The sequence below is a fragment of the Phycomyces blakesleeanus genome (assembly GCF_001638985.1).
Source record: "Phycomyces blakesleeanus NRRL 1555(-) unplaced genomic scaffold PHYBLscaffold_22, whole genome shotgun sequence".
NCBI classification, from domain to species: Eukaryota; Fungi; Mucoromycota; class Mucoromycetes; order Mucorales; family Phycomycetaceae; genus Phycomyces; species Phycomyces blakesleeanus.
In genome coordinates, this window is record NW_017265155.1 from 952,479 (window position 1) to 976,553 (window position 24,075).

A 24,075-nucleotide genomic window follows, 5' to 3' on the forward strand; every position below is an offset into this window, starting at 1 on the left:
CAAATACGTCCCTTTCTTATCATTGAATGATCAAGAAGAAACATCAGCAAAAGCCTGAGTAGATAAATATGTATATAGATAACTGTTGTGACCAATTGCTTCTTTTTTTTTCTAATAAAAAAAATTGATCTTCTTTTCTTTATTTTTCCTTTTCCTTTATTTCTTTTTTCAACAGCACCTTATCAGCTACATACTTACTTATTTGGTCACTTTCTTATATTTGTCATGACTGGAAGCGGAAAAGGAGGGCCAAAACGTCTCAGAAAGATTAATCGACAGAGCATTCAATCCATCGGTAAGCCTGCCATCCGCCGTCTCGCACGCCGTGGTGGTGTCAAACGTATCTCGAATCGTATCTACGAAGAGACCCGTGCTGCGTTCTCATATTTCCTCCGAGATATCCTCCGTGATGCCATCACCTACACTGAGCACGCCAATAGAAAGACTGTCACCACTCTCGATATCATCTATGCTTTAAAGAGACAGGGACATACCCTCTATGGCTTTGGAGGCTAAGCAACAACAACATAACTATCTTTGTTCTTTCTTTCTAAAATAACAGCTCTACCTACATATATATATATATTGGTATTTGAAATTGTGTGTACTGATTATTACAGTTTATACTTTATAATAAATGAGATCTTCTTCTTCTTCTTCTTCTTCTTTTGATTTGCGTATATTCAATTGGACTTTATATTTTACAAGGCTACGGTTAAAAGATGTATATTAAATGTGAGCGAAATCAATTTTCCGCTCCATCTTTTTATTTTATTCTTGTGTAATTCAGGGCAGTATATATACATATACATATATATATATATATATACATACCCAGTGTGGGGGAATTGGCTTTCAATCGATACCAGTAACCACAGCCAAGATCCTACAAATGGTCAATCTACTCCACAAAACAAGTAAACCATTGTCGATGATGGCAATTATAAGCCTTGACCGTATTCATGGTCATTATTATAATCCATACATTTGTTCCTTAGTAAATTGTATTTTATTTTAGACGGTATTTCACTTGCTCTTTATCTTTCTCGAACAAAGCCTATGAGGTGTAGGTGTAGGTGTAATATGTGTGGCTGTAAATCAACCTTTATTTAATCGCCTATTTAATTTGATTATCTTGCCTATAAAAAATAAAATAAAATAAAATAAAAATGTGGGTGAAAGATTGCGGGGAATAAACTGGTTCCCACAATTCCGCTTACTTAAGATCAACTGAAAATTGCTTTGGTTTAATTGAATAGGCATATATGATGACACCGATTTTCACCACTCTTTCTTATTTTATTTTATTTTATTTTAAACTTTTTTTTTTTGCGCCAATAAAAATCTAGAAAGTCCAAAATAAGAAAGTACAAATTACCTAATATATACACAATTATATTATTATTATTATATATATATATACATATATTATACTATATTATATAATACAAAATATAAATATATATATATATTTATATGTGAGTTGCTCTTTTTTCTTTTTTTTTTTTTTTTAAAATTTCTTGCTGCTTCTTTCTTTTCAAGATACCAGACTAAAAAAACAATAAGCAAGAAAAAAAGAACAACTTCTTCCTTAGAATTATACCTATATTATGTCCGTTCGGGCTCTTACATCAATGACTAGAATGACTTCCCGTGTTTCCCTTTCACCTGCTGCTACCAACACTGTAAGTCAATCTTATATTATTATTCTTTAACCCCTGCCTACAACACCAACCAAGAAAACCAACCTTATTTCTTGGTGAGGTTTTTCTCTATTGTCGTTTGTTGCTGATCATAATATAAACTACATAACAAAGTTCTTTTATTTTTCTTTCTTTCTTTTCAACTAAATATTCTTTGAATAAACACTCATCAAATAACTTTTACATTAGACTCGTCGTGTTGCTACAAAAATGGCCCCCAAGACTCCTATTGACGCTACTGCTGCTGGTCCTATGTTGCGTTACCAGAAGAACTTGCCCAAGCTGCCTGTACCTGCTCTCCACAACACTCTCCAGAAATACCTCCAGAGTGTCCGACCTCTCTTGAGCGACGAGGATTTCCAAAAGACCCAAAAGGCCGTTAGTGAGTTTGAGGCTCCCGGTGGAATTGGTGAAAAGTTGCAGGAACGTCTGTTGGCAAAGGCCAACAACCCAAAGGTTGTAAACTGGATGGAGGACTGGTGGCTCGATCAGGCATACATGGGTTACCGCGACCCTGTTGTCATCTATGTCAGTTACTTTTTCCTCTACAAGGATGACAAGCTTCGCAAGGCTCCTGCCAATCGTGCTGCAGCAATTACCACTGCCGCTCTTGAGTTTAAAAAGATGGTTGTTGAGTAAGTTTTTTTTATATATAAAGGACATGCCACTAAAACAAAAAACAAAAAAATCATAGAAAAACCCTCGAGCCCGAGTACGCAAAGGGTGAGCCCATGTGCATGGACTCTTACAAGTACATGTTCAACAACTGCCGTATCCCAAAAAAACCATCCGACTTTGAGGCCCAGTTCGATCCCATTTCCAACACCCACGTTGTCGTTGTCCGCAAGAACAAGTTCTTTGTTGTCGACACTGTGCACAACGGCCAGCAGCTGTCCACCCAGGAGCTGCAGAGCCAGTACGAGCGTGTGATTGACGCCGCAGGTGAAGCAAAGGGTCTTCCCCTCGGTGTCCTCACCGCCGAGAACCGTGATACCTGGACCGATTATCGCGAGATGTTGTTGGCTGCCGACCCAGCAAACAAGGACATCTTGCACAAGATCGAGTCGTCTTCATTTGTCGTCTGTCTCGACGATTACAGCCCCGTCACCCGCGACGAAGGTTCCCGCGCATGCTGGCATGGTGACGGCCGCAACCGTTTCTTTGACAAGCCTCTGCAGTTTATTGTGTTTGAGAACGGCAAGGCCGGTTTCACTGGAGAGGTAAATTGAAATTAAATATAAAGCGATTGATAGGTAGATTGATAAGCCCACCAAAACGCATATATCCAATATATCCATCTATCTAGAGAGATCGGCTTGGATCTATCTAGATGTCGATGTAATGTAGATATAGGGATGTGTTTATTGTTTATATCTTGTGTTACTGAACCCAAGGTGTTTATAATTTGTAGCACTCTTGTATGGATGGTACTGCCACCTGCCGCTTGAACGAATATGTTACCGATGGGTAAGTTGGCTTATCTATATTCTTGCAATAACCCACCCACATATCCTCATCTATACAATATCCATAGTCTTTCTCGTAACAAGATCAACCACGGTGTCACTGCTCGCACCAGCCTTCCTGCGCCTGTCGAATTGTCGTTCAAGGTCAATGGCCAGATTGAGGATGCCGTCAAGTCGGCCGAAAAGAACTTTGACTCCTTGATTTCCAAGCACGATCTGACTGTGTTGGCGTACAATGCATTTGGCAAGAACCAGATCAAGAAGTTCAAGTCGTCGCCCGACGGCTTTGCCCAGATGGTTATCCAGCTCGCATACTACAAGATGTTTGGCGTCAACCGGCCGACCTACGAGTCCGGCCAGACCCGCAAGTTCCAGCGTGGCCGTACCGAGACCTGCCGCTCAGTCAGCACCGAGTCGATCCGATTCTGCAAGCTGATGGAGGACCCAACTGCCCCAACCGAGGCCAAGATTGGGGCCTACCGCGCCGCACTCAAGAGCCAGGGCTCTTACATGGCCGATGCGGTCAATGCACACGGTGTCGACCGCCACCTGTTTGGCCTCAAGAACAGTCTCAAGGCCGAAGAACCCAAGCCGGCCCTGTTCACCGACCCTGCCAACGCTTACTCGAGCCACTGGTACCTCTCGACCTCCCAGCTCTCGTCCGAGCTGTTTGACGGTTACGGCTGGGGCCAGGTCGTCAACGACGGCTTTGGTGTCGCTTACATGATCAAGGCAAACTCACTCCAGTTCAATGTCGCTAGTGTCAAGGACCTCGAGGTCCATGGTAAAAAGTATGTCAACGGTACTCACCAGTTCAAGCAGTGCCTTGAGGATGCTGCCGATGAGCTTAGAGACATTTTGTTGACCGAGACCCCTGCAGAGGCCAAGCTTTAGATAAAGAAACAATATATATCTTCTTTTTTTTTCTTTTTTTTCTCTTTGTTTTGTGGGAGTAGTTTTATGTGCATTTATGTACGCACAAGATGTGTATATAAATATTTATATACACACATGCTTTCTTATTTGTAAATTATATTCCATACAGCCTTTTTTTTTATTATTATTATTTTGTTCAAACCATCGTTATCTATTTCTTGCTTGTGTGACTATTATTTTGTTTGATGAAATCAATCACAATACATGACATGACATATTTATTTATTTATTTGTTTGTTTGTTTGTGTATCTATCTTTAGTCGGTTACAGATTTAGTAGTATCTGTAGCTCTAAAGAAGAATAACCTACAAGGCCAAAGAAAATTAAATTAAATAATAAAATGGCAAGACTTGTAGTGTATATATATATATAAAAGAAAAAAAAAACAAGGAGAATAAATGCTGTACAAAATATATGTATATATAAAAGGCGTAAAGAGGTAAAGAAGTAGATAGATAGATGGAGAAAATTCAAGGAAGAAGAAGAAAATGATTACAAGAAATGGAAAAAAAGAGAGAGGAAGACCATAAATTATGAATATAAAGAAAAGTTATAAAGTGTTGGACTTGTTTGCTTGTTGGGCTAAAATGGCTTCGAGTTCCTTTATACGCCGTACATGTGCACTGACCTCTTCTTGTAAGAGGCGAATGTGGTCTACAGACTTGCGGAGAATTGCGCCCTTGTTTGGCTTGTTGTTTACACTGTTGATTCCAGCATTGGTGCTGTTGATAGAGTTATTGATTTCTTCGAGCATTGAGTCTGGCAAGAGAGTCCCAAGTTCCTGAATTCGGTCATTTATATTCTCACGCCTCCGTCGTTCGACTAGATGAATTAGAAGATTATTAATTAGAGATAAACTTTGAGGATTGGTTAATTTTATTTTTTGGTTGACTTGCCAGCATTGTGGGATTCTCTTCGGCGTCTTCGTTTTTCCATCATTGTCTGTAGACTACGATGGAAAATATAGTCAATATACCATGTACGTATAATAGATGTTGTTATTCTGGACACCAACTTACACTAATTGGGTATTGTAGTCATCCTCATAGCTTTGGGGTGTGTCTCGTGGGTTGGATTTAGTTACAGACAAGTTTAGAGGCACGGGATTCAAGGTGAGTTTGTGGGACCCAAATTGGCAGCCAAGGTTTGCAGGTGCAGACATTGGGAACATTGTAGATTGATCCAATTGATCCATTTGATCCAATTGATCCATTTGGAACTGCTGGTCCTGTTGCTGGCCGTGAAAGTTAGAAGAAGGATCTCTTTGGAAAAGGCTTCTAGACATCATCATCATTGGATGCTTTTGTTGTTGGTTCTGTTGTTGACCGTAGCTGTCTTGAGCCAAGGTTTTGTTGGAGTGTATGATATCCATCGGACCAACACAGGAAGGCTGGGAAAGAAAATCTGCCGAAGCCAGGGAATAGTCGGACGGCGATTGTTCAGTGTAATCCATTGCAGATGATGATCCTAGTAGGGTTTGGGAGATACTGTAGTTCTTCAGCTGGTGTCCCCTTTTTTTTTCTTTTTCTCTGTCCTGGTCTAGGTCTAGGTCATCAAACTCATGGAATGGCTCTGTCATTGGAGACAAGAACTGCTGCGAGAAACTGTCTCCATAGTCAATCTGGTCTTCGGACATTGAGAACGAGTCTGAGGCATGTAGAGCATCATAAAAGGAACCTGTCATAGTGTCTTGAGTAGCCAGCAGATGGTATTGAGTTGGGTTCCGTAGCTTGAGATGGCTGTCAGTCATGGATAAGGGTTATAGTAATGATTAATGGTGTAGAAAGGATATTAAGAAGGAAGAGAAATAAATGAAAAATACGATAACAGATATTTTAAATAAAATATTTAATTTATATTAGATCCCAAGGGCTCTATATTTATTTAGTTTTAATGCTTGAAATAGGACCGACCAAAAATAAAAGCCAGTTATTTTTACCCTTTTCTTCTTGTTCTTCTTTGATTTGTACGCATGATCATATTGTATTATATAAATTGTGTATATATATATATAAAAAAAATACATGTCTTTATCAGGGACACTGTTTTCCCTTCTATTTCCTTGTAATACCTACTGTCCAATCGCTAGATTCACAATTCAAGATTAGCGAATTTTGATTGTTATTGTTATTGCTCTTCTTGCCCTTTAAATAAACAATAAATCTTATTTTATTTTATTTCCTATTTTTTGCATAATTGGTTAGACTTTTGGATAAAATTTTCTTTATGCAAAATTCATATATAAATAAATACTTCTTTGATTGACTGATTGATTTGATTTGATTTACAAGTACTATATTGCAGATATCAAATTCAAAAGCCATCTGTTACCCCGCTTTGACAATCGGTTATTGGGGTACATTAGCTACTATTGTTATTCTTGCACTAAAATATTGAAAATAATCTTCCTTACACAAACAAGATAAAGGCACACCCATAAATATATAACATATACACCACGTCTCTTGATTTCTTGTACCACTCTCATCATCATCATCATCATCATCATCATAAGCTTTGTATAAGAAATAATAGGCCTTATGGTTTGTGATTTCTGTGTGTATAAACGTTCTAATTTTGGTCTGTCTTCTTCTTCATTCTTTCTTGTACATAATTACAGCTCCAATGGCGTGATAAACAATATATACATAATTATATATATATATATATATATATATATTTTCTTATGTGTGTGTGCATATATGAAAGAGATAAATAGATAGATAGATAGAGAGAGTCTGTCTGTCTGTCTGTGCTTGTTTTGGTGCCTCTTGGTGCTTGTTGTTGTTTTTGTTAATGCTTTTTTTTTAATATGGTTTGTAACGACGTTTGTAAGGTTCTTTGGCAGGGAATCTACTGTTGGTTGCTTCAGTCGAAAGAGCCGATCTGATTGATCTTTGTTGATACCCAGATAATCTGGGTCCAGAAGACTGTTGCTGGTGTGTCGAGGTTTGTACTTGTTTTGGCTTTGGTTTTGTCGGTGTTGGGTCTATCCTTTGTTGTTCAAGCATGGCCAGTTTCCGTTCAATTGCATTGATCTTGGCATCAGTACTATATACAAATCAATTGATTAATTGATCAATTAATATAAGAATCAACTATATGTACAAGCACCAAACTTCTATATACATATTGCGATTATGCTTTCTATTTCAATTTACCTTGCATTAGCCATCTTTTGAGTACGTAGGATTGTAAATGTGTTTGGTCTATGGAGACTATTTGTTGACGTTTGTCCTCTACGAGAACTACTATCCTCTTGATTTGTCTAGATCGAAATAAATAAATAAACTGTAATCATAATCATATTCTCTTTTAAAACCTGTCCTTACCATGTGGGCAAATGAAACCACAAGAGGTCGTCCTTTCACAATTCGTCCGTGCAACGCACTCATGGCTTTTAATGCTTCCTGGCCCAAATAATTTGTTTTTAGATACAAAATCCTCTCCTTCAACTTTATATATATATATATGTATCTTGTATATTGGCTGTCTTACCTCTTTCTTTTCATATTCAAGAAAACAGTAACCTCGCGGCTGTCCCTTTTTGGGTCCACTCCAATGGAACATGTAATCCAAAAAGGTAATCTTGCCAAATGGTTCAAATAACTTTACGACAGCATATCTATTTTGAATACCAAGCATAAGTACGTACGTACGTACACACACACACATGTAGACTTGATTTACAAGTTTTATAATCAAATTAATCCTTACTCATCGACAGCTGTATCTAGATTGCTAATGTACAATCTCTACATTTAAATGATAATAAGAAGAGACAGATGGATAGATTAGTACCAATCAAGACAATAAAGAGCAAAAGAGAGGGATGAGGTTAATTGGAATAAGGAATCTGGATTACCTTTGTGTATGAAGTGTGATTTGCCATGACAGTAGATGGATTATTATTATTATTATTATTTGGTTTCAATAAGAAAAAGAAAAATATAAATATCTAATTATATATATATATATAGTAAGCGGAAATAGACGGCAGAAAGATCCCTTTTCTTTTGGGTTGGAAAAGAGGGTGAGTGGATAAGGGGGGGGGTGAGATATGAGTAAATTGTTTGTGACTTGCTTATGTTTTTGTCTATGGTTTCTTGTATCTTTTGAAACATTCAATTAGAAATGTCAATGGGTTGTTTCAATTGAACTGTAATTATATATACTAAAGGGATCAATACAAATGTTCATTTTATTATTATTCATGGTATTAGTCTTCTTCAATTGATCAGTATATGCAACTATGCAACTATGTAATTATGTAATTATGTATGTATGCATTTTATTCAATTAACAATATATATACCAGCAATCATAATACTTGTACTAATTCTCTCTCAAAATATATATATATTTAAAACTTAAAGACCTGATCCTCAAGCTTGCTGACAGCACGAGGCTTCTCATAACCAAGCTCAGTAGTAGCCTAATGATTTGTATCCAACATTAGTCTCACATTGGAATAGACCTTATCTATGCACATCAAAGTTACTCACCTTTGTCATGGCAGAGATCATAGGAGGAGGACCTAAAGTATAGAGAGATCATTAGATATGAAGTTATTAGCGTATAATCTTATTTTTCTATTCATTCAATCATTCAAATCTATTCAACATACTATATTGCCGTACTCGAACCCCAATAAATAAGATAAATAATATACATACCGCACAAAAGGATCTTGACATCGTCTGCTGGGGCGGGGCACTGGGCACTGATCATCTCTGGTGTTACAAATCCGACACCACCAGTCCATCCTGCAGGAGGTGTGTTCAAAACATAGTAGACACTGAGGTTGTCGTGCTTGGCAGCCAGCTCGTCCAAATCCTTCTTCAACAGAATATCTTCTTCGTTAACATTAGCAAAGATCAAGCTGACCTTTGTCTTGTCAGCAGGGTTCTTGCAGATAGCACGAATGATCTAAAATCATTTTTTTTTAAAAAAAAAAGAAGGAATAAGAAATTAAATAAAATTCATATTCATACATTATGTAAGTAAAGTGGTATTAAACCTCTTGTATTTAATTCTTTCTTAGTTTACCTGAAGCATAGGAGTAATACCAGTACCGCCTTTTTATTGGTTTAAAAGAAAACAGAAAAACACGTTTAACAATCTGTTTGAATTCACTAATTCGCCCATAAACACACTTATATATATATATATATAACAGAGTTCTTATGATCTTACCTGCAATCATTCCAAAGGCCTTGACCATGTTGGGGGTGTATGAAAAGTTACCCTTGGGACCACGGACGGCTACAGAGTCTCCAACAGTCAACTCACCAAAGAGCTTGGAAATGTTTCCAGTAGGATAAGACTTTTTTTTTTTATATAAAACATAAATTATATTAGCATATCTTTCTCTTAAGAGTATAATATATATATATAAGGTGATATTTACCTTGATAAGCAAGTCAAAATGACCAACATCATCATCTGAGCTAGTGGGAGTGTAGCTGCGAGAAATCTGCTTTCCGTTGATCTCGGCCATAACAGAAATATGCTGTCCAATAGGAAGACCAAGAATAGCATCCTTTGAAGGCAAACCAAAGCGGTACCTATATTTTTATATATATTATATATAAATAAAAAAAGGTAAGATTGTGAAGTTGATTGAAATATCAGTAACCAATTGTTTTTTTTTAAATATATATATATATATATATATATATATATATAATTGTGTGGAAGGGGAATAGAATAACGTACAAGGCAGTGTTATGAGAAAGAGTAATCTTCTCAATCAACTTAAAGTTTTTGTAATCCTTGGGATGAAGGACAGCCTCTAACAATGAGCAAGTAATTTAGAATGACAATCTTTGAATGGCGCGTTTTATATATATATATATATACATATAGCTTTTTTCTTTTTCTTTTTCTTCTCATCTTGCTCTTTCTATACGCAAACACGTTTCTTTATCTTTCTCTATCTATTAATGTCTTTAAGTATTTGGAGTACATACGCTTTCTGTTGATAAAGAAGTAGGCAGATCCTACAGCAGCCAAGGCCGGGATGATATAAGGAAGCAAGTTCTGGACGGACTCCATATTTAAGTTATTAAAGAAGAAGAAGAAGAAGAAGAAAGAAAAAAAAAGAGAGTTTCAATAATTAAGATATTTTAAATAAATAAATATATATATATATATATATATAAAAATCCAATCATTTCTTGGGGCAAAATAATAAAATAAAATAAAAACTGACTTTTTATTATTTTTATTTTTATTATTTTTCACTCACTCACTCACTCACTCACTCACTCACTCTTGCTTTCTTACTCTTTCTATTTCAAATTCACGAATCACATGCAGTCCTTACACTGTAATGCTATGCTATGTTATGTTATGTAATGATATGTAATAAATATATATATTATGTTTATTTTGTTGGTCTTTTTGAAATTGAAATTAAAATTAAAAGTAAAATTGGGATTGAGATTCTTAATTTGTATTGATATTTGAACCAAAAGTTGGGTTTATTCTTATATATTTTTTTTGGTGCCTTGTTGACTTTAGCCAAAAGTTGGGAGATAGAAAAATAAAATAAAAATTAAGGTAGGAGGGTTGGAGGTAAATTCTTTTTTTTTTTTTTGTTAAAGTTGAAGTTGAAGTTGAAGTTGAAGCTGAAGCTGAAGCTGTAGTCCCAAGTTAATTAACACCAGTATCAAATTCTTGATTATTATATAAAAAGGACAGGTTATGCCTAAGTAAAGAAAAGAAAAAAGAAAGGTACTAATCTCTCTGTATCTCTCTTATTAATGGTGGTCCTTTGAGTATTCTACATGTTACTTATGTTTGATTTGTGTGTTGGGTATGTATATGTCTGTGTGCGTTTTCTTTTAAAAGGTGTATAGCTCAAAATACTGCTTGTCAACCTATGTAGAGTGGTGTGTATAAATCTCTTATATTCTAGTAAATCACAGCACTAGTGTAAGAATATTAAGAAAGAATAAGAAGTAAAACAATTGAAAGTGATGTAAAGGGCGGGGAGTTGTGGGATTGTAAATAAAGAATACTAAGGAATCGAAACACATACATGAACACTATTACAGACAACTACAAGTACAACTATAATACATAATACATGTGCGTGTGTAGGCGAGTGCAGTTGGAGAGTGAGTGTGTCAAGTGTGAGTGAATAAGCGGGGTGCATATGTGAGTGCGATTGTTAATATGTAGATAAGTAAGTGAGTAAATGAGAGAATAAGATAGGGAGAGAGTGAATGAGTAAGTAGGTAAGTAGGTAATTAAGTAAGTGAGCAAGGATTAGAAACCAGCTCCTGCCATTGATGTGTTAAAGTGAACGACTTGGTCAATCATCATGGCATCTACACCATAATGTTCCTGTATCCTCCGATAACGCACATCCGAGTTGCAGGCACCAAATGTCACAAGAATTAGCCCACTTTCCTTGACAGTCTTTATCAATGAAGGTACTTGGACCTAACAGAAAAAAAATAATACAAGATATTAGAACACACAAACACATAGTTATAATCTATCAGTAGATACTTACAAGTGGCATGGCTTCACTAATAATACCCAGCAGATTGTCTCGCTTGGCAAATTTGACTGCTTCTTTTAATGAAGAACATCGGACATCTCTTGCAGGCGCCTTTAATTCGACATCTGCATCCATGTCCTTTCGCTTCACGCCACGTTTTGCCTCACACGTATTGAGCCCGCAATAAGTGTTGAAAAATACAGCATCTAAAATATCAATACAACACACACATATTGTTAATATTTTCTCTCATTGTAGTGGTAACTACTCCATCTACATCTACAAAATATTCTTCATTTACTTCTTCTTTTTTTTGGTTTTTACGACTTACAGTTTGGTTGCTTCCAGTTTACAACCGTACAAATCGCAGGGTTAAACGAGGAAAAGAATATACTTGTGCTCATGGTATCCGCAGGTAATGATCGAACATGATCATATGTACATTGCAGAATCACATCTACAAAGGTATTCCGATCTGCGATATTGGCAAATGCATGCAGTGGCAATTCACTTGTTGAAGGATACTTGAGTTCCATGTGAACTCCCATTGTGGGCGGTAATTTCTATTTCAATACCAAGTCCAAATCCAGAATAAAATATTAATATCAATATTAATATGCTTCAAACAGTCAACATTTTAATTGATTTACTAATTTAATTTCTCTCTTTCTCTTTTATCTTCTTTCTCTTACCTCAAGAACCTGTTTCAATGACAAGAAAGTCTTGTTTCCTCCAAGTTTTTGGATCAATCTACTATTACCCGTGATCTCACAAACACCTTCAGTCTCACCCATTGCTGCATCCTGACCCTTGAGAATCTTTTCCCCAAGTGAACAAAACTGCTCAAAGCTCAAGTCAGAAGTAGCCAGATCAAGTCCTTCGTATGGAACCAGCCAGTTTGCAAACACAACCGGTACAAGGTCCTTTGTCAGCTGGACCACAACTCGAATGTGGTCACCCGAAAGAGAAGACGCAGTAATAAATGAAGGCAGACTACCAGTGCACGACAGCACAGTATCTTGAGTAGGATGAGGCGAGAGAGCAGCTGTAGATGTGGAGGTGGTTGTGTCAGTAGTAACCCCAGAAGTTGTAGTAGTCATATTACCAATGGTACTAGCCGTCGTTGTAGCCGTGGTCGTGCTAGTTGTTGTCGCTGTTGTTGTTGTTGTAGCTACAGCTGTAGCTGTAGTGGTAACAGCAGAAACACTGTTATTAATACTGTTGTTTGAATTTGGAATGACCGTGTTTGTGGATTTCCAATAGGTCTCAATACGTCCTCCAATTTCAAGTTGGACACCACGGAACGGCTTAACAACCGAGAAATCGTATGAAAGCTCGCCAATCACCTTGAGGTGACTGTCTAAAAGTGGGATAGTTCGGTGGCCGTCATTAATGCTCGAATCAGTCGATGAAAACGCATAGGGCAGCGCAACACCCCTGGCAAGCACTTTGGACCCAAACGTGGCAAATATGTCAAACTCGAGCATAAAGTCATCCAGTTTGTCCACCTGGAAGTTGAAGATCTCTCTGTCATCAACCAGCGGCAGAATCACACTGTGCGGGATCATTCCCGAATCTGGTTTGGACGAAATCACAAGTCTGAGCGACGAAATTTGGGTATTGTCGTAAAGGCGGATGGGAGGCTGGTGGAGAAGAATGTTGACCTGGTACTTTCGGTCAAGATAGTTGTGTCCGTAGATTCTAAATGGAATGATCGGAGGAGGCAGGGATAGTGAGGGAATGTCAAGTTCAAAATCTTCTGCCGTCTCATCACCATCACCATCACCAGCACCATCAGCACCAGCACCAGCACCAGCACCAGCACCAGCACCCACTTGTACGTCCAAACCCACATCTCCGCTGTTTGGCTGCTTCTCGGTATCACCACCTTCCTTAATCGCACCTAATTTCTGTTTTTCATCCAGAACAGGCCCAACCTCGCAGCCGGCATCGATCAGCATCTGCATGCATTCCTTTTGGCCCTCCCAGGCTGCATAATACAAGGCAGTTTTCCCAGACTCGTCTTTGCTGTTCACTTGACAGCCTGCCTGGATTAAAACCGCTACACAATCAGCATGTCCATCGCTTGCAGCCCAGAACAGAGGTGTCCATGAGTTGTACTTGTCCGGTCGATCGATTTCCTCGGGGTTGCGGGACAGGATCCGACAGAGCTCGAGGTGGCCCTGGCGAGCTGCAAGGTGCAGTGGGTAAAGAGACTCGGCATTTGGCAAGTTTTTGGCTCCTCGGTGGTAGAGCATAAGAGCGATGTCGGTGTGGCCATAGTGACAAGCCAGTGAGAGAGGAATGTGGTCTGATGGGTGTTGAGGCTCGATGTTCGCGCCAGACTTTAGCAAAATTTCGACACATGGCGTATGGCCGTTCATTATGGCGTATATAAGAGGACTAAAGCCGTCATGGTCTCTGGACTCAATGTCTGCATTGTGCTGCAGCAAAAACGATACGCAGTCGCTGAATCCTTTCATGGTCGCGTAGTGCAGAGCCGTGCGTCCGTAGGCATCGATTGCTCTCACATTTGCGCCGCGCTCGGTGCAAATCTCCAAAAGATAGCATTTGCCTGCCATGGCAGCGATGTGCAAGTAAGAGCGTTCATTGATGTCGTCAACATACCCATAATCGACTCCGTCCATAGTGATGAGCAGATTGAGGATTTCTTGGGAGGCTTCCGAACATGCATGCCAAAAGACGCGTGTCAGGCGTTCGTTGTCGTCTGGTGAAGGGTGCAAGGTGATTCGGTCGAGGATTTCACGGACCAGAGAAGTCTGGTTGCTTGAGACAGCCTTTATGAGATCCATCTCGAGATCGTCCATACTATCTGTAGCCGTGGCTGTGGGTGTGGCGTTTGTTGATGTTGATCCTCCTGCTACTGCTGTAGTTGCTGGGGTTTGAGACTCATGTGGTACAGTTGCTATCGGAGGTGATATCGGGATACCGGCTTGAATATTCGATAGTTCGAGTCGATTGAGGCTAGAAAGGTCGGCGAGTTCAGAAAGGAACTGGGTATTGAAGCATGGTTGGATATCGATCTGACGAGAAAGGTAGAGTTCTTTTGTGGTTGATTTTGAACGTTTGTCCCACTTTTTTAGGATCTTTCGAAAGCCTTCGTTGTTTAATTCGACGTATTTCTGAATATTAATATAAAAAAAAAAAGAAGAGAAACACACACACACACATATATATATATATTATTTTCGTTGGTTAGTTAGTTAGTTAGTTAGAGAGAAGAAGTTGTTTCATTTGGTTTGCTACACATATTTCGACCAAATTCTACTCTATCGCCTTTTGCTGCATATATATATATATATAGTCTTTCTCTTTACCTGTAGTTTATTCAAGTCATGTTCAAATTGCATAAAGGCTTCTTGAATGGAGTTGTAGAGCGTCGAGGCGTGCTTCAAGCGGCGCGAGTCTGATTGAAGTACCTTTTTTTTATCTACAAGCGTACGCAGCCGTATCTTAAGTTCATTTTCTTTTTGAAGATAAAAGGAATTGATCTAGATAATAAATATTCGTTTATTATTATATACAAAGAATATTTTTTTATACATTTTTTTTATTTAAGTATAACGTATAATGTTCTTTTGTACCTTTTCAAGTTCTCTTTCTAGTTTAAAGAAGAATGCCGCCTTTTGAGATTGTAAAAACTTTGATGGATCGTCATCGGATGTGTTGGAATTAGATAAACCTGGGGTTGATATGCTACTGCGCGGTACATTCTTTAATAGAGAGCTGATGAATTTCTTTAGACCTTTGTAATCCAAATATTGAGAACTCCATTCGGTGAACTGCTGGCTTTGGATTTGTTTGCCAAACTATAATGTATATGGTGTATACGTGTGTTGTGTTATATTGTGTTTTATTATATGCGTGTATGTGTGCGTGTACGTGTGCGTGTGTACGTGTACGTGTAAGTGTATGTGTATGTCGTGTGTCGTTTGTCGTGTGTCGTGTGTCGTGTGTGTTGTGTAGGTAGTGTACGTGTATTGTGTATATAGGTGTGTATCATAAAATAGGTTTTATTAGTTTGTTTGTTAATACAAAATCTTTTTTAAAAAAAGAGAGAAATAAGGTATTTTTGTGTTGTATTGAGAAATAAGATATGTATGTTTGCATATATGTTGTAGTTGTCATTTTGTTTTGTGATGTCTTGAACGTCTTTAATTGAATTTGGAATGGGGATTGTATGTGTGTGTGTGTGTGTGTGTATGTGTTTCGTTTTTAAAGTACCTTCATGAGAATACCAAAAAGTAGAAGCTCAGTTTCTTTCTGTTTCCTTTTTTGTTTCCTGTTTTGTTAATATAAAATAATATTTATATTTGTATACAATTATATATAAAGATAACTGTATATAGTAATATAAAAAAATAGATAGATAGATATATATATATATATATATATATATATCTAGTCAAAAATATGCAAGGAAGAAGTAGAAGAAGAAGAGGGAGAAGGGAAAGAGGAATCAAGAAATAGGCAAACAAAAATAAAAGGGCGGAGAAATACAGGAATAAAACTTGTCAGCGCGCTCTTTTTTTTTTTTTTCCTTTGTCTTAATTCTCATCATTCACTTAATTTTTTTTTCTTACTCCATTAAACATATAGATGAGAATTGTGACGGCTTGTGTGTAATTTTTTAATTTTTTTATACTTTTTTTTAGTAACAGCTCTCCAGTGCCAGACAAAAGCTCAGGCACGAGTAGAATTCGTTGGTCAAGGTTTAATTCCAAATATATATATACATGTATTTAAACAGTACCATCATCAGTAACCATCATCAGCATCAGTTAATATTAAATACAAACGTTTCTACGGATATTCTATAGTCTTCTTTTTTGGAATCTGTATAAAGTAACAGGCACAGTCTTCGTTCACCTTTTCCCCTTTTGTTCCTTCTTAGATATCCCAAAAATATTAGAGCGTTAATATGTATTTCTATAAAAAAAAAAGAAAAGAATAGACAAATTTATAGAATATATAAAATAAGCTTTCTGATGTGTGACATCTTTGATGATGATGATGATGATGATTAGAAAATAGAAATAGTAATTACACAGACCAAACTAAACTAAACTAAACTAAACTAAAAAAAAGGCAATATATTTGTATCTATATATCATGTGTAATTGAATACGTACATCACGAATATTTGGTAGATATTCTAGTAAGAATATCCAACACAGCAAATGATGTTTATATATATAAGATACATATTCATTTATGTATTCCCTCATCACTACATCAAGTGCTTATAATCATCTTCAAACTCTAGATTTACGATAAAGCAAAACAAATCAAACCAAATGTAATATAATATAATCTGTTGCTATGGAAACAAAATAAATATATAATATAATAAAGTATATATTAAACTTGGATATCATGGCAACAATTTGTGAATTGTCCAATAGCATGTAGAGAGATAACACGCGGGTATTTTGTCTAGTCCACAGTACATGTGTATGTACACACACAAAATAACAGGACAAATCGCCAATTCACAAGCTGGGTACAGACCAACAATAACATCAGAATTACAAGGAGTTCACAATCATTTGAATTTTGCATTTTTACTTATTTATTTGGCTTCTTACTTTGTATAGTGATATTTCTCATACTTTTTGTAATTTACAAAATCGTACACTGAAATTCTTAGAATCATTCCCATATTGTGTCTTATAGAATTACAAACACGAACCAAAGCTTTGTAAATTTGTATAAACACACACAATAGTAAAGTATCAAAAGTTAATATATACTTAATATTGAGCTATACATATACATATAAATATACGCTTTTATTGTTTTATTTTTTCTACAAAATACGACAAGTTTACTGATGATTTTTTTCTGCTTATAAATTGATATTTTTTAAAACAACCACTTTTTTTTTTAAAAAAAAAAGAGAAATACATATATATATAAGAAGCCACAGTTTGTGATCATTTTCACTTGGATTTCTGTACTCTTTATTTTATTTTCACTTCTTTTAATTATGTGTCTTTTAATTTGAAACAGGAAAATATAACCCACATTCAGGGTGGAGTGAATATAGAATTACTGTTTTCATTCTATTGTATTTCTTTTTTTAAGATATTCAATTACTATCTTTATATTAATCTACATATCACCCACACTGACAATTAAAGAAAAAATATATATACAAAAAGAAAACAAAACAAAACAAAAGGAAAAGTGAGAAAGAGGTACAAAGAATATATAAACGTATATATCCTTTTTAAGTAAAAACCATTGGTTTTTCTTATGGAGAATTTATCCTATTATGGTCAATTTTCTTTCAACCAACTTCTTGGATACATATATATATATATGTTTATCCGTACACGAGAAAAGACTTGGCACTGAACAAGATTTTTCTGTTCTTCTTCTTTTTTTTTTCTTTTCATTTCATTTAGTTTCATTTTAATATAATTGGTCAAACCTGTAGAATATCAATACATCCAACGTTACAGCTCGATAAACTAATTATTTTGCTGTTTTGCTTTCTTTTGTAATTTATATTATTTTTTAAAAATAATAATAATAAAAATAATCAATTTTATTGTCGCAGAAAAAAAAAGTGTATAATAAGTGTATGAATTTATTTATAGGTTAGTCTTTCTTTTATCTGCTTATATATATTGAGGAGGACTTCTTTACGAAACACTTCTTGTATATGTATATGTATATTCGAAACAGAAATGATGAATATTCAGAATTGACCAATTCGACATTGACTTTTGGTTTATTTATAAAAGCACCAAAAGTAAAATATAGAAGAGCAGGCAGATTACAAAATAATATAAAGCAGAGGCAGAAAGAGAGAAAGAGCAAGAGTACGTATCTCTTCTATTTTATTTGAATAAAAAATAATAATAAATAAATAAAAGAAAATATTATAAAATAAAAAGAAAAATAAAATCATAAGGCCTTCTTATTTCGTTATATTTGTTTTACAAGTAATTATTGTGCATATTCTATTTAGATCAAAAGACCAGCTACTGCAACAAGAGCCAAGCCAATATAGGCAGGAGAAAGTTTTACAGCACCAGATGTGGATGAACTGGTGCTTGAAAGCGAAGACACCTTGCTAGCGACACCAGAACTAGGAGACGAACCGGAAGCAGCAGAGATGGGAATAGAAGAAGCAACAGAGGAAGCAGAAGACGAGGCAGAAGAAGAGGCAGAAGAAGTTGTGTTGAGTCCGAGGTACTCGCTGAAGGATTGGAAACTGACGGTGTTCTCAAAGTAAGGGTAAGTAATGTTCTGGCAAGTCGCAACGTTAATAACATGCTGGTAGTTTTGTCTGATAGCAGGCAGGTTCTGCAAGGCAAGCGACATAGTTTCGTTGTTGATTTCGTGGGTCAAGACAATGTTTCCAGAGTTGGCAAAGGTTCCATTTTTACCCATGGTGATAAAGTCAGTGTAGCTCTCCTCAACAGCGGCAACAGTTGTAGTGACACCGGCAGCCCAGTCATCAGTGTCAAGGTTCCAGATAATGGCAGTCAAACCCAATTGGCTGGCAATCCAACGAACACGATCATCAACATCACCATAAGGCTACATTACCAAAACAAAACAAAAAATAAGTAAATCAAATTAACATATAATAATAATAATGATAATAATATTGATAGAGAATTAAACTTACAGGACGCCAGTAGCGGGGAGTGAGACCAGTGATAAGCTTGATTGCCTTTTGGGTGTAGTAGAACTCGGCAAGGACTTCCTGGTTGGTCAGGGTGGTGACCATTGGATGAGACCAGGTGTGGGAGGCAATGTGGTGGCCATCTTTAACACCGCGCATGGCACCATAAGGCCAGTCGACGACATTAGAGCCAATGTAGAACATACTGGCAGTCAACTTTTGTTCTTCGAGATAGTCATAAAAGGCGTTGTGGGAACAGTTTGGCCCATCGTCATAAGTAAGACCCCATGTTTCTGGCTCGGGGCAGTAGTAGATGTCAGGGTTGACATCGGCAATTTTGGGCACGGTGCAGACAGACGAAGACCACCAGCAATCGGGATCTGTATTGGCGTCGTATCCAGTAAAGTCAAGCGAGCCAGAAGAGGTGAGGGTACGGACTGGGATGTTGGGCGCCTTTGTCCAGTCAATGGAGTTGTAGAGCGCAGTGAACTCGGCAGAGGTGTTCATTCCGTTGGTTGTCGCAACCTCCCAAATGGAAGGCCACTCGGTTGGGTCAATGTTGAAAAGGGCAGTGTCGGGATCATAGTAGGTGCACTCCTGGGTAGGATTAATGGAAACAGTCTGGGTGATCTTTGGCAGAGTGACGTTCAAGGGATTGATGTTTGACTTGAACGATTGCCAGTAGTCCTGGCCATTGGTAGTCGATGCAGCTGCACTCACAAAACTAGCCACCTGGGCAAGCGTGAGAGAAAGAAGAAGGGGTTTAATTTGTACCATTTGGTAAAAGGAAGGACAAAAGGAAATGTATGTTTGTGGGTGTATGTGAGAGTGTGTGCAGATGATTTGAGAAGAAGAGGGAAAGGGGGAGGAAGAAGAAGAGAAAGAGAAAGAGGAGGGTTTTCCGGATGGTGTTCTCCTTGGATTGTTTCATCTTGTGCCTTTTATATGTTAAATTTTTTCCCTAATTTCCTTACTTTGCTTACTTTGCTTACTTTCTTCTTTATAAATAAACATAATGTTATTTTTGTAATATAATATAATGTAGTGTAATTTAATGTATAGAATATCCTCTGAGTAGACTATGAATTATATATATAAATATATAAGTTGACCGGCCTGTGAAACGCTTGGCTTGGCATTGACCATAGTAGGTTTAATAAGCCAACCCATTTTCGATAATATATCTATTTTAATCCCTAGGCAACGTGTAGCAAAAAGGCACATATACAATTCCCGCCATTTAAATGCCTATTTTTGGGCAATTTTTTTTTAGAAATACGCACACAAATGATAATAAAATAAAATATTATTGACAAGCCCTGTGTTTGCTTTGTATACACAGCCCTCTATAACTCTTATTCACGCGCCTCGTATAAGACATTCATGGTAATTTTGCCACGATACCAAAAAGGATGTTGTCGGTTTAAACTTTACACAAAAAGGCTACAGATATATCTATTAAACCAGGTGTAATACATTTGAGTTCCTATATTTGTGCGCCAACATATACACTTCCTGGATGTAGATCAAACAGATCAAATAGATCAAACAGATCAAAAAGACCAAGCAAATTGGAACAAACCAAGAGATTAGAGAATTAATTTGACAGCAAATGATAGTAGATGGCAACCAATTGTTATATGCTACCTTGACAGAAATGAATTGTTTTATGGTAAATCACTGGAGAACAAGACGATAGTTCACTTTTTGTTTGAGTTTTCTTTGATTGAATAAACAGGAAAATTTATTTCCCGTAAGCCATGATTGACTTGATAATAACTTTGACTTCATCTACTGCATACACGCAGATATATGTATGTGTGTGTGTGTATTGTACTTTTATGATTCAAAATAGATTCTTTTGACTGTCCGTCTCTTGGTCCTATAATACAATAATACATATATACTGGCAAAACTCAATTGTGATCTTTAAATACATATGTAAGTGTATATTTATTGGAGCTATTTATTTATGTGTATAATATTAACCATTTCTAGAATATCATTATCTCTTTAAAGAAGAATTGCCCTAAAACACACACAAAACAGGATTTAAAATAAAAGTATTAGCACATTATAGAAAGCCACACGAGAACTAATATATTACATATTACATATTCATGCCCTTATTCTTTTTTTTAAAAAAAATAAAATAAAAATAAAATACATGATAAAGTTTTGTCTCTGTAGTTACTGTTATCATATTTCTTTACTTATATGTCATTTGTACCACAGAGATACAGTGCCAAAAATAAATGATTTCCAACCACATAATTAATCTTTGCCTATAATATTGCCGTCATTATGTAGCCTTTCAAAAAATATTTTGTCTCAAACAACCGAACAAAACAAAAATGTAAAAAGTACAAAGCAGAACATGGTAGTGAAAACAAGCCTTTTTTTATATATATATTACAATTATTAGATGATTTTATTACCACGCACCAAAAATACACAAATACACAGCCATATTAATATCCATATTCATAAAAAGGATCTTTAATCTGGTTTTGGTTTTGATCTTTTTTTTGGAAAAATAAAGTTTCTCACATCAAACAGGTTTATTGCTTTTATTTTTTATTATTTTGATTTTTCGGCTTCCTCCTTTATTTTAAAAGAAAGAAAGAAATGCTTGCCTAAAGCAGTCCACAAAATCAAAATGAGAATGTAAGCCTGTATACGTCACCTTACAGGAACAAACGACCACAATCTGGTCTGATATGTAACCTGTGGCGTTGAATGGCTGTGTGTATTTACCATTGAGCCGTACAGTCATAAAATACAAAAATATCAAATAATACCTATTACCACTGCTATAACTGTTATTATAATTATTCAATTATTAATAGCAGTAACAATAGTAATAGTTATGACGGCCAGGACTGTAATCACGCAGCCTCTTGATTACTTTATTGGTTGTGAGTCAAAAATAGAATGCAATGTTTCCTTTTTGTTCAATCATGCTTGTGTCCGGAAGGTTGTTGTACCGGAATCAATAAGCTCCGGTTAATTTATACAGCTTATTATTATTATTATTATTATTTTTAATGAGAATTCTGCAAAGCCCATGTAAGCTTTTAATAGACAGAAATAACAAATATATGCATTGTATATTACATCTCACTTTCTAACCTTGACCCAGTTGTCCGCAGCTTTTAACCCATTGAAGTATATTAAAGCACATAAACACAAGTACGCCACATCTAATGCTGTATAAAACTCAAAATACAGTAAAAAGGGCTTAATGCAAAAGAAAAGAAAACAAGATACTGACTACCCTATTAGAATTATCTCAAGTCATTACAACTTATTCAAGAACCAAATGAGAAAATAGCTACTACAGATATTTGTTCCAAAGCAGATATAAACAGACCAGATGCTGTCAAATGGTGTATTAAATCCGTAATAAGCAACACGGGGACCAGAGAAACCCCCCCCCCCCCAAAAAAAAAATAAATAAATAAATAAATAGATAAATTGAGTATAAGAATGATACGCTACACTTGAACACAATAAGCTTCTAAAGTACAAACTTTTAGTTGAGTACAAAAATCGGTGAATTTGTAAAACAAGTATTTCAGCAACATAATGAATATCAATTTACATAGTGGTATTAAAGAAAAACTTACAAACATATAACCCTTGTTGTAAATAAATAAACATGTAAAAAGAGAAACCATTAGGAAGAAGTGACTATCATTTGTTGATCTGAGTCTTTCCTGACACTACAAGAGAAAAATATAAAAATATGCCAAATTGAAATCGAAACATATATGAGTTTACATATATATATATATATATATATATATATTAATGGGCCATTATGCCACCTCAAGAAAAACTACTTTAATAAAAAATAACTACTTCTGTAAAAAACAAAAGAAACTTCAACGCTTCTAAGATTACTTAAATATCTTTTTCATATATATATATATATAGAAAAATGGTCTATATAAAGTGATAGTAATAGCACCAGCGTAGTGACTTCTTTTTTTATTTTGTTTTATATTTTGCATACTCATCTGCTAGCCTACATCTAGCACTATATCTTGGTAGAGTTTCGTATATGTTTACTATACTGTTACTAATTTAAGTATTCACTACCAGTTTACACTTCTGGCTAAAAGTTGACTTTTGTATGCCCTGATGTTATATCATAACAGGGGGTTTCATTATCTCTTAGGATTTGCATTCGGAAAACGGATATTAAACAAGTACACTACAGAAAATAAAAGTGCGGCTTTCTGGCAGTTTTCTGGCGATTTCGGATGGTGGTGTTTTGGTGGTTTTTTGCCTAAAATACATTTTACCGCCCTTGAGTTTAAACACTTTTTACAAATCTCCGCTTTCTTATTATTTTTTATTGGCTTTTATATTGGACGTGGCTTCTTTTTTTATTGTGTAAAGTTTATATAGAATTGATTATTTTTATTTGAGCATCATTTTGATTCGTGTTTTTGCTTTAAAACTTAGTTTATATAGGGTTTCTATAGGACACTAATTACTTCTTATTATTGTTACACTTTCAAAAGTAGTTTTTATTGGATAGAATATATGTACATTTTTGCTCATTTTAATAGATACAAATCTTTATTAGTTGTTTTTATAAAAATAGCTTTTTTAAATTCATTTTATTGGCTTATACAACAGAAAGTAGCACTGTAGAAAAAAATCCACAAGTATTTAAAACAAACTGCCTATTTTGAAAATAAATGGCAATTTTTTAACACCATCTAGCACTTACCAAGTTTAGAATATTTCTATCCTATTTTGGCTCTAGAGAAATATTTTGAA

The 24,075-nt window shown here is 35.8% G+C and overlaps 6 protein-coding genes across 6 annotated transcripts; 2 read left to right on the top strand and 4 right to left on the bottom strand.

Annotated features, from left to right (window-relative positions):
• Window positions 1-225: 225 nt before the first annotated feature.
• On the top strand, window positions 226-516 carry PHYBLDRAFT_21884 (TATA box binding protein associated factor; the record flags this gene model as incomplete). Its single annotated transcript, XM_018439767.1, has 1 exon — window positions 226-516. One exon carries the CDS (start codon window positions 226-228, stop codon window positions 514-516), a length of 291 nt encoding a protein of 96 aa, XP_018287451.1.
• Window positions 517-1,524: 1,008 nt separating this feature from the next.
• On the top strand, window positions 1,525-4,333 carry PHYBLDRAFT_178119 (hypothetical protein). Its single transcript, XM_018437956.1, has 5 exons — window positions 1,525-1,685; window positions 1,893-2,338; window positions 2,398-2,923; window positions 3,115-3,170; window positions 3,238-4,333. Exons 1-5 carry the CDS (start codon window positions 1,611-1,613, stop codon window positions 4,061-4,063), a joined length of 1,929 nt encoding a protein of 642 aa, XP_018287452.1. The 5' UTR covers window positions 1,525-1,610; the 3' UTR covers window positions 4,064-4,333.
• A 28-nt stretch (window positions 4,334-4,361) lies between these two features.
• Window positions 4,362-5,855, bottom strand: PHYBLDRAFT_66625 (helix-loop-helix DNA-binding domain-containing transcription factor; the record flags this gene model as incomplete). Its single annotated transcript, XM_018441667.1, has 4 exons — window positions 4,362-4,410; window positions 4,672-4,962; window positions 4,998-5,054; window positions 5,125-5,855. The coding sequence occupies 4 exons, from the start codon at window positions 5,853-5,855 to the stop codon at window positions 4,362-4,364; spliced, it is 1,128 nt and encodes a 375-aa protein (XP_018287453.1).
• A 1,501-nt stretch (window positions 5,856-7,356) lies between these two features.
• Window positions 7,357-7,750, bottom strand: PHYBLDRAFT_116656 (hypothetical protein; the record flags this gene model as incomplete). Its single annotated transcript, XM_018428534.1, has 2 exons — window positions 7,357-7,515; window positions 7,604-7,750. The coding sequence occupies 2 exons, from the start codon at window positions 7,748-7,750 to the stop codon at window positions 7,357-7,359; spliced, it is 306 nt and encodes a 101-aa protein (XP_018287454.1).
• Window positions 7,751-8,365: 615 nt separating this feature from the next.
• PHYBLDRAFT_135969 (hypothetical protein) lies at window positions 8,366-10,169 on the bottom strand. The gene is made up of 8 exons (XM_018429757.1): window positions 10,078-10,169; window positions 9,824-9,899; window positions 9,516-9,672; window positions 9,302-9,431; window positions 9,155-9,183; window positions 8,782-9,034; window positions 8,611-8,642; window positions 8,366-8,540 (listed from the first exon to the last, which is right to left on the bottom strand). Exons 1-8 carry the CDS (start codon window positions 10,160-10,162, stop codon window positions 8,469-8,471), a joined length of 834 nt encoding a protein of 277 aa, XP_018287455.1. The 5' UTR covers window positions 10,163-10,169; the 3' UTR covers window positions 8,366-8,468.
• An 8,523-nt stretch (window positions 10,170-18,692) lies between these two features.
• PHYBLDRAFT_89576 (carbohydrate esterase family 4 protein) lies at window positions 18,693-20,055 on the bottom strand (the record flags this gene model as incomplete). The annotated part of the gene is made up of 2 exons (XM_018443723.1): window positions 18,693-19,193; window positions 19,285-20,055. Coding segments are annotated over 2 exons (1,272 nt in total), but the record flags the coding sequence as incomplete, so codon positions are not given.
• Between the last annotated feature and the right edge of the window lie 4,020 nt (window positions 20,056-24,075).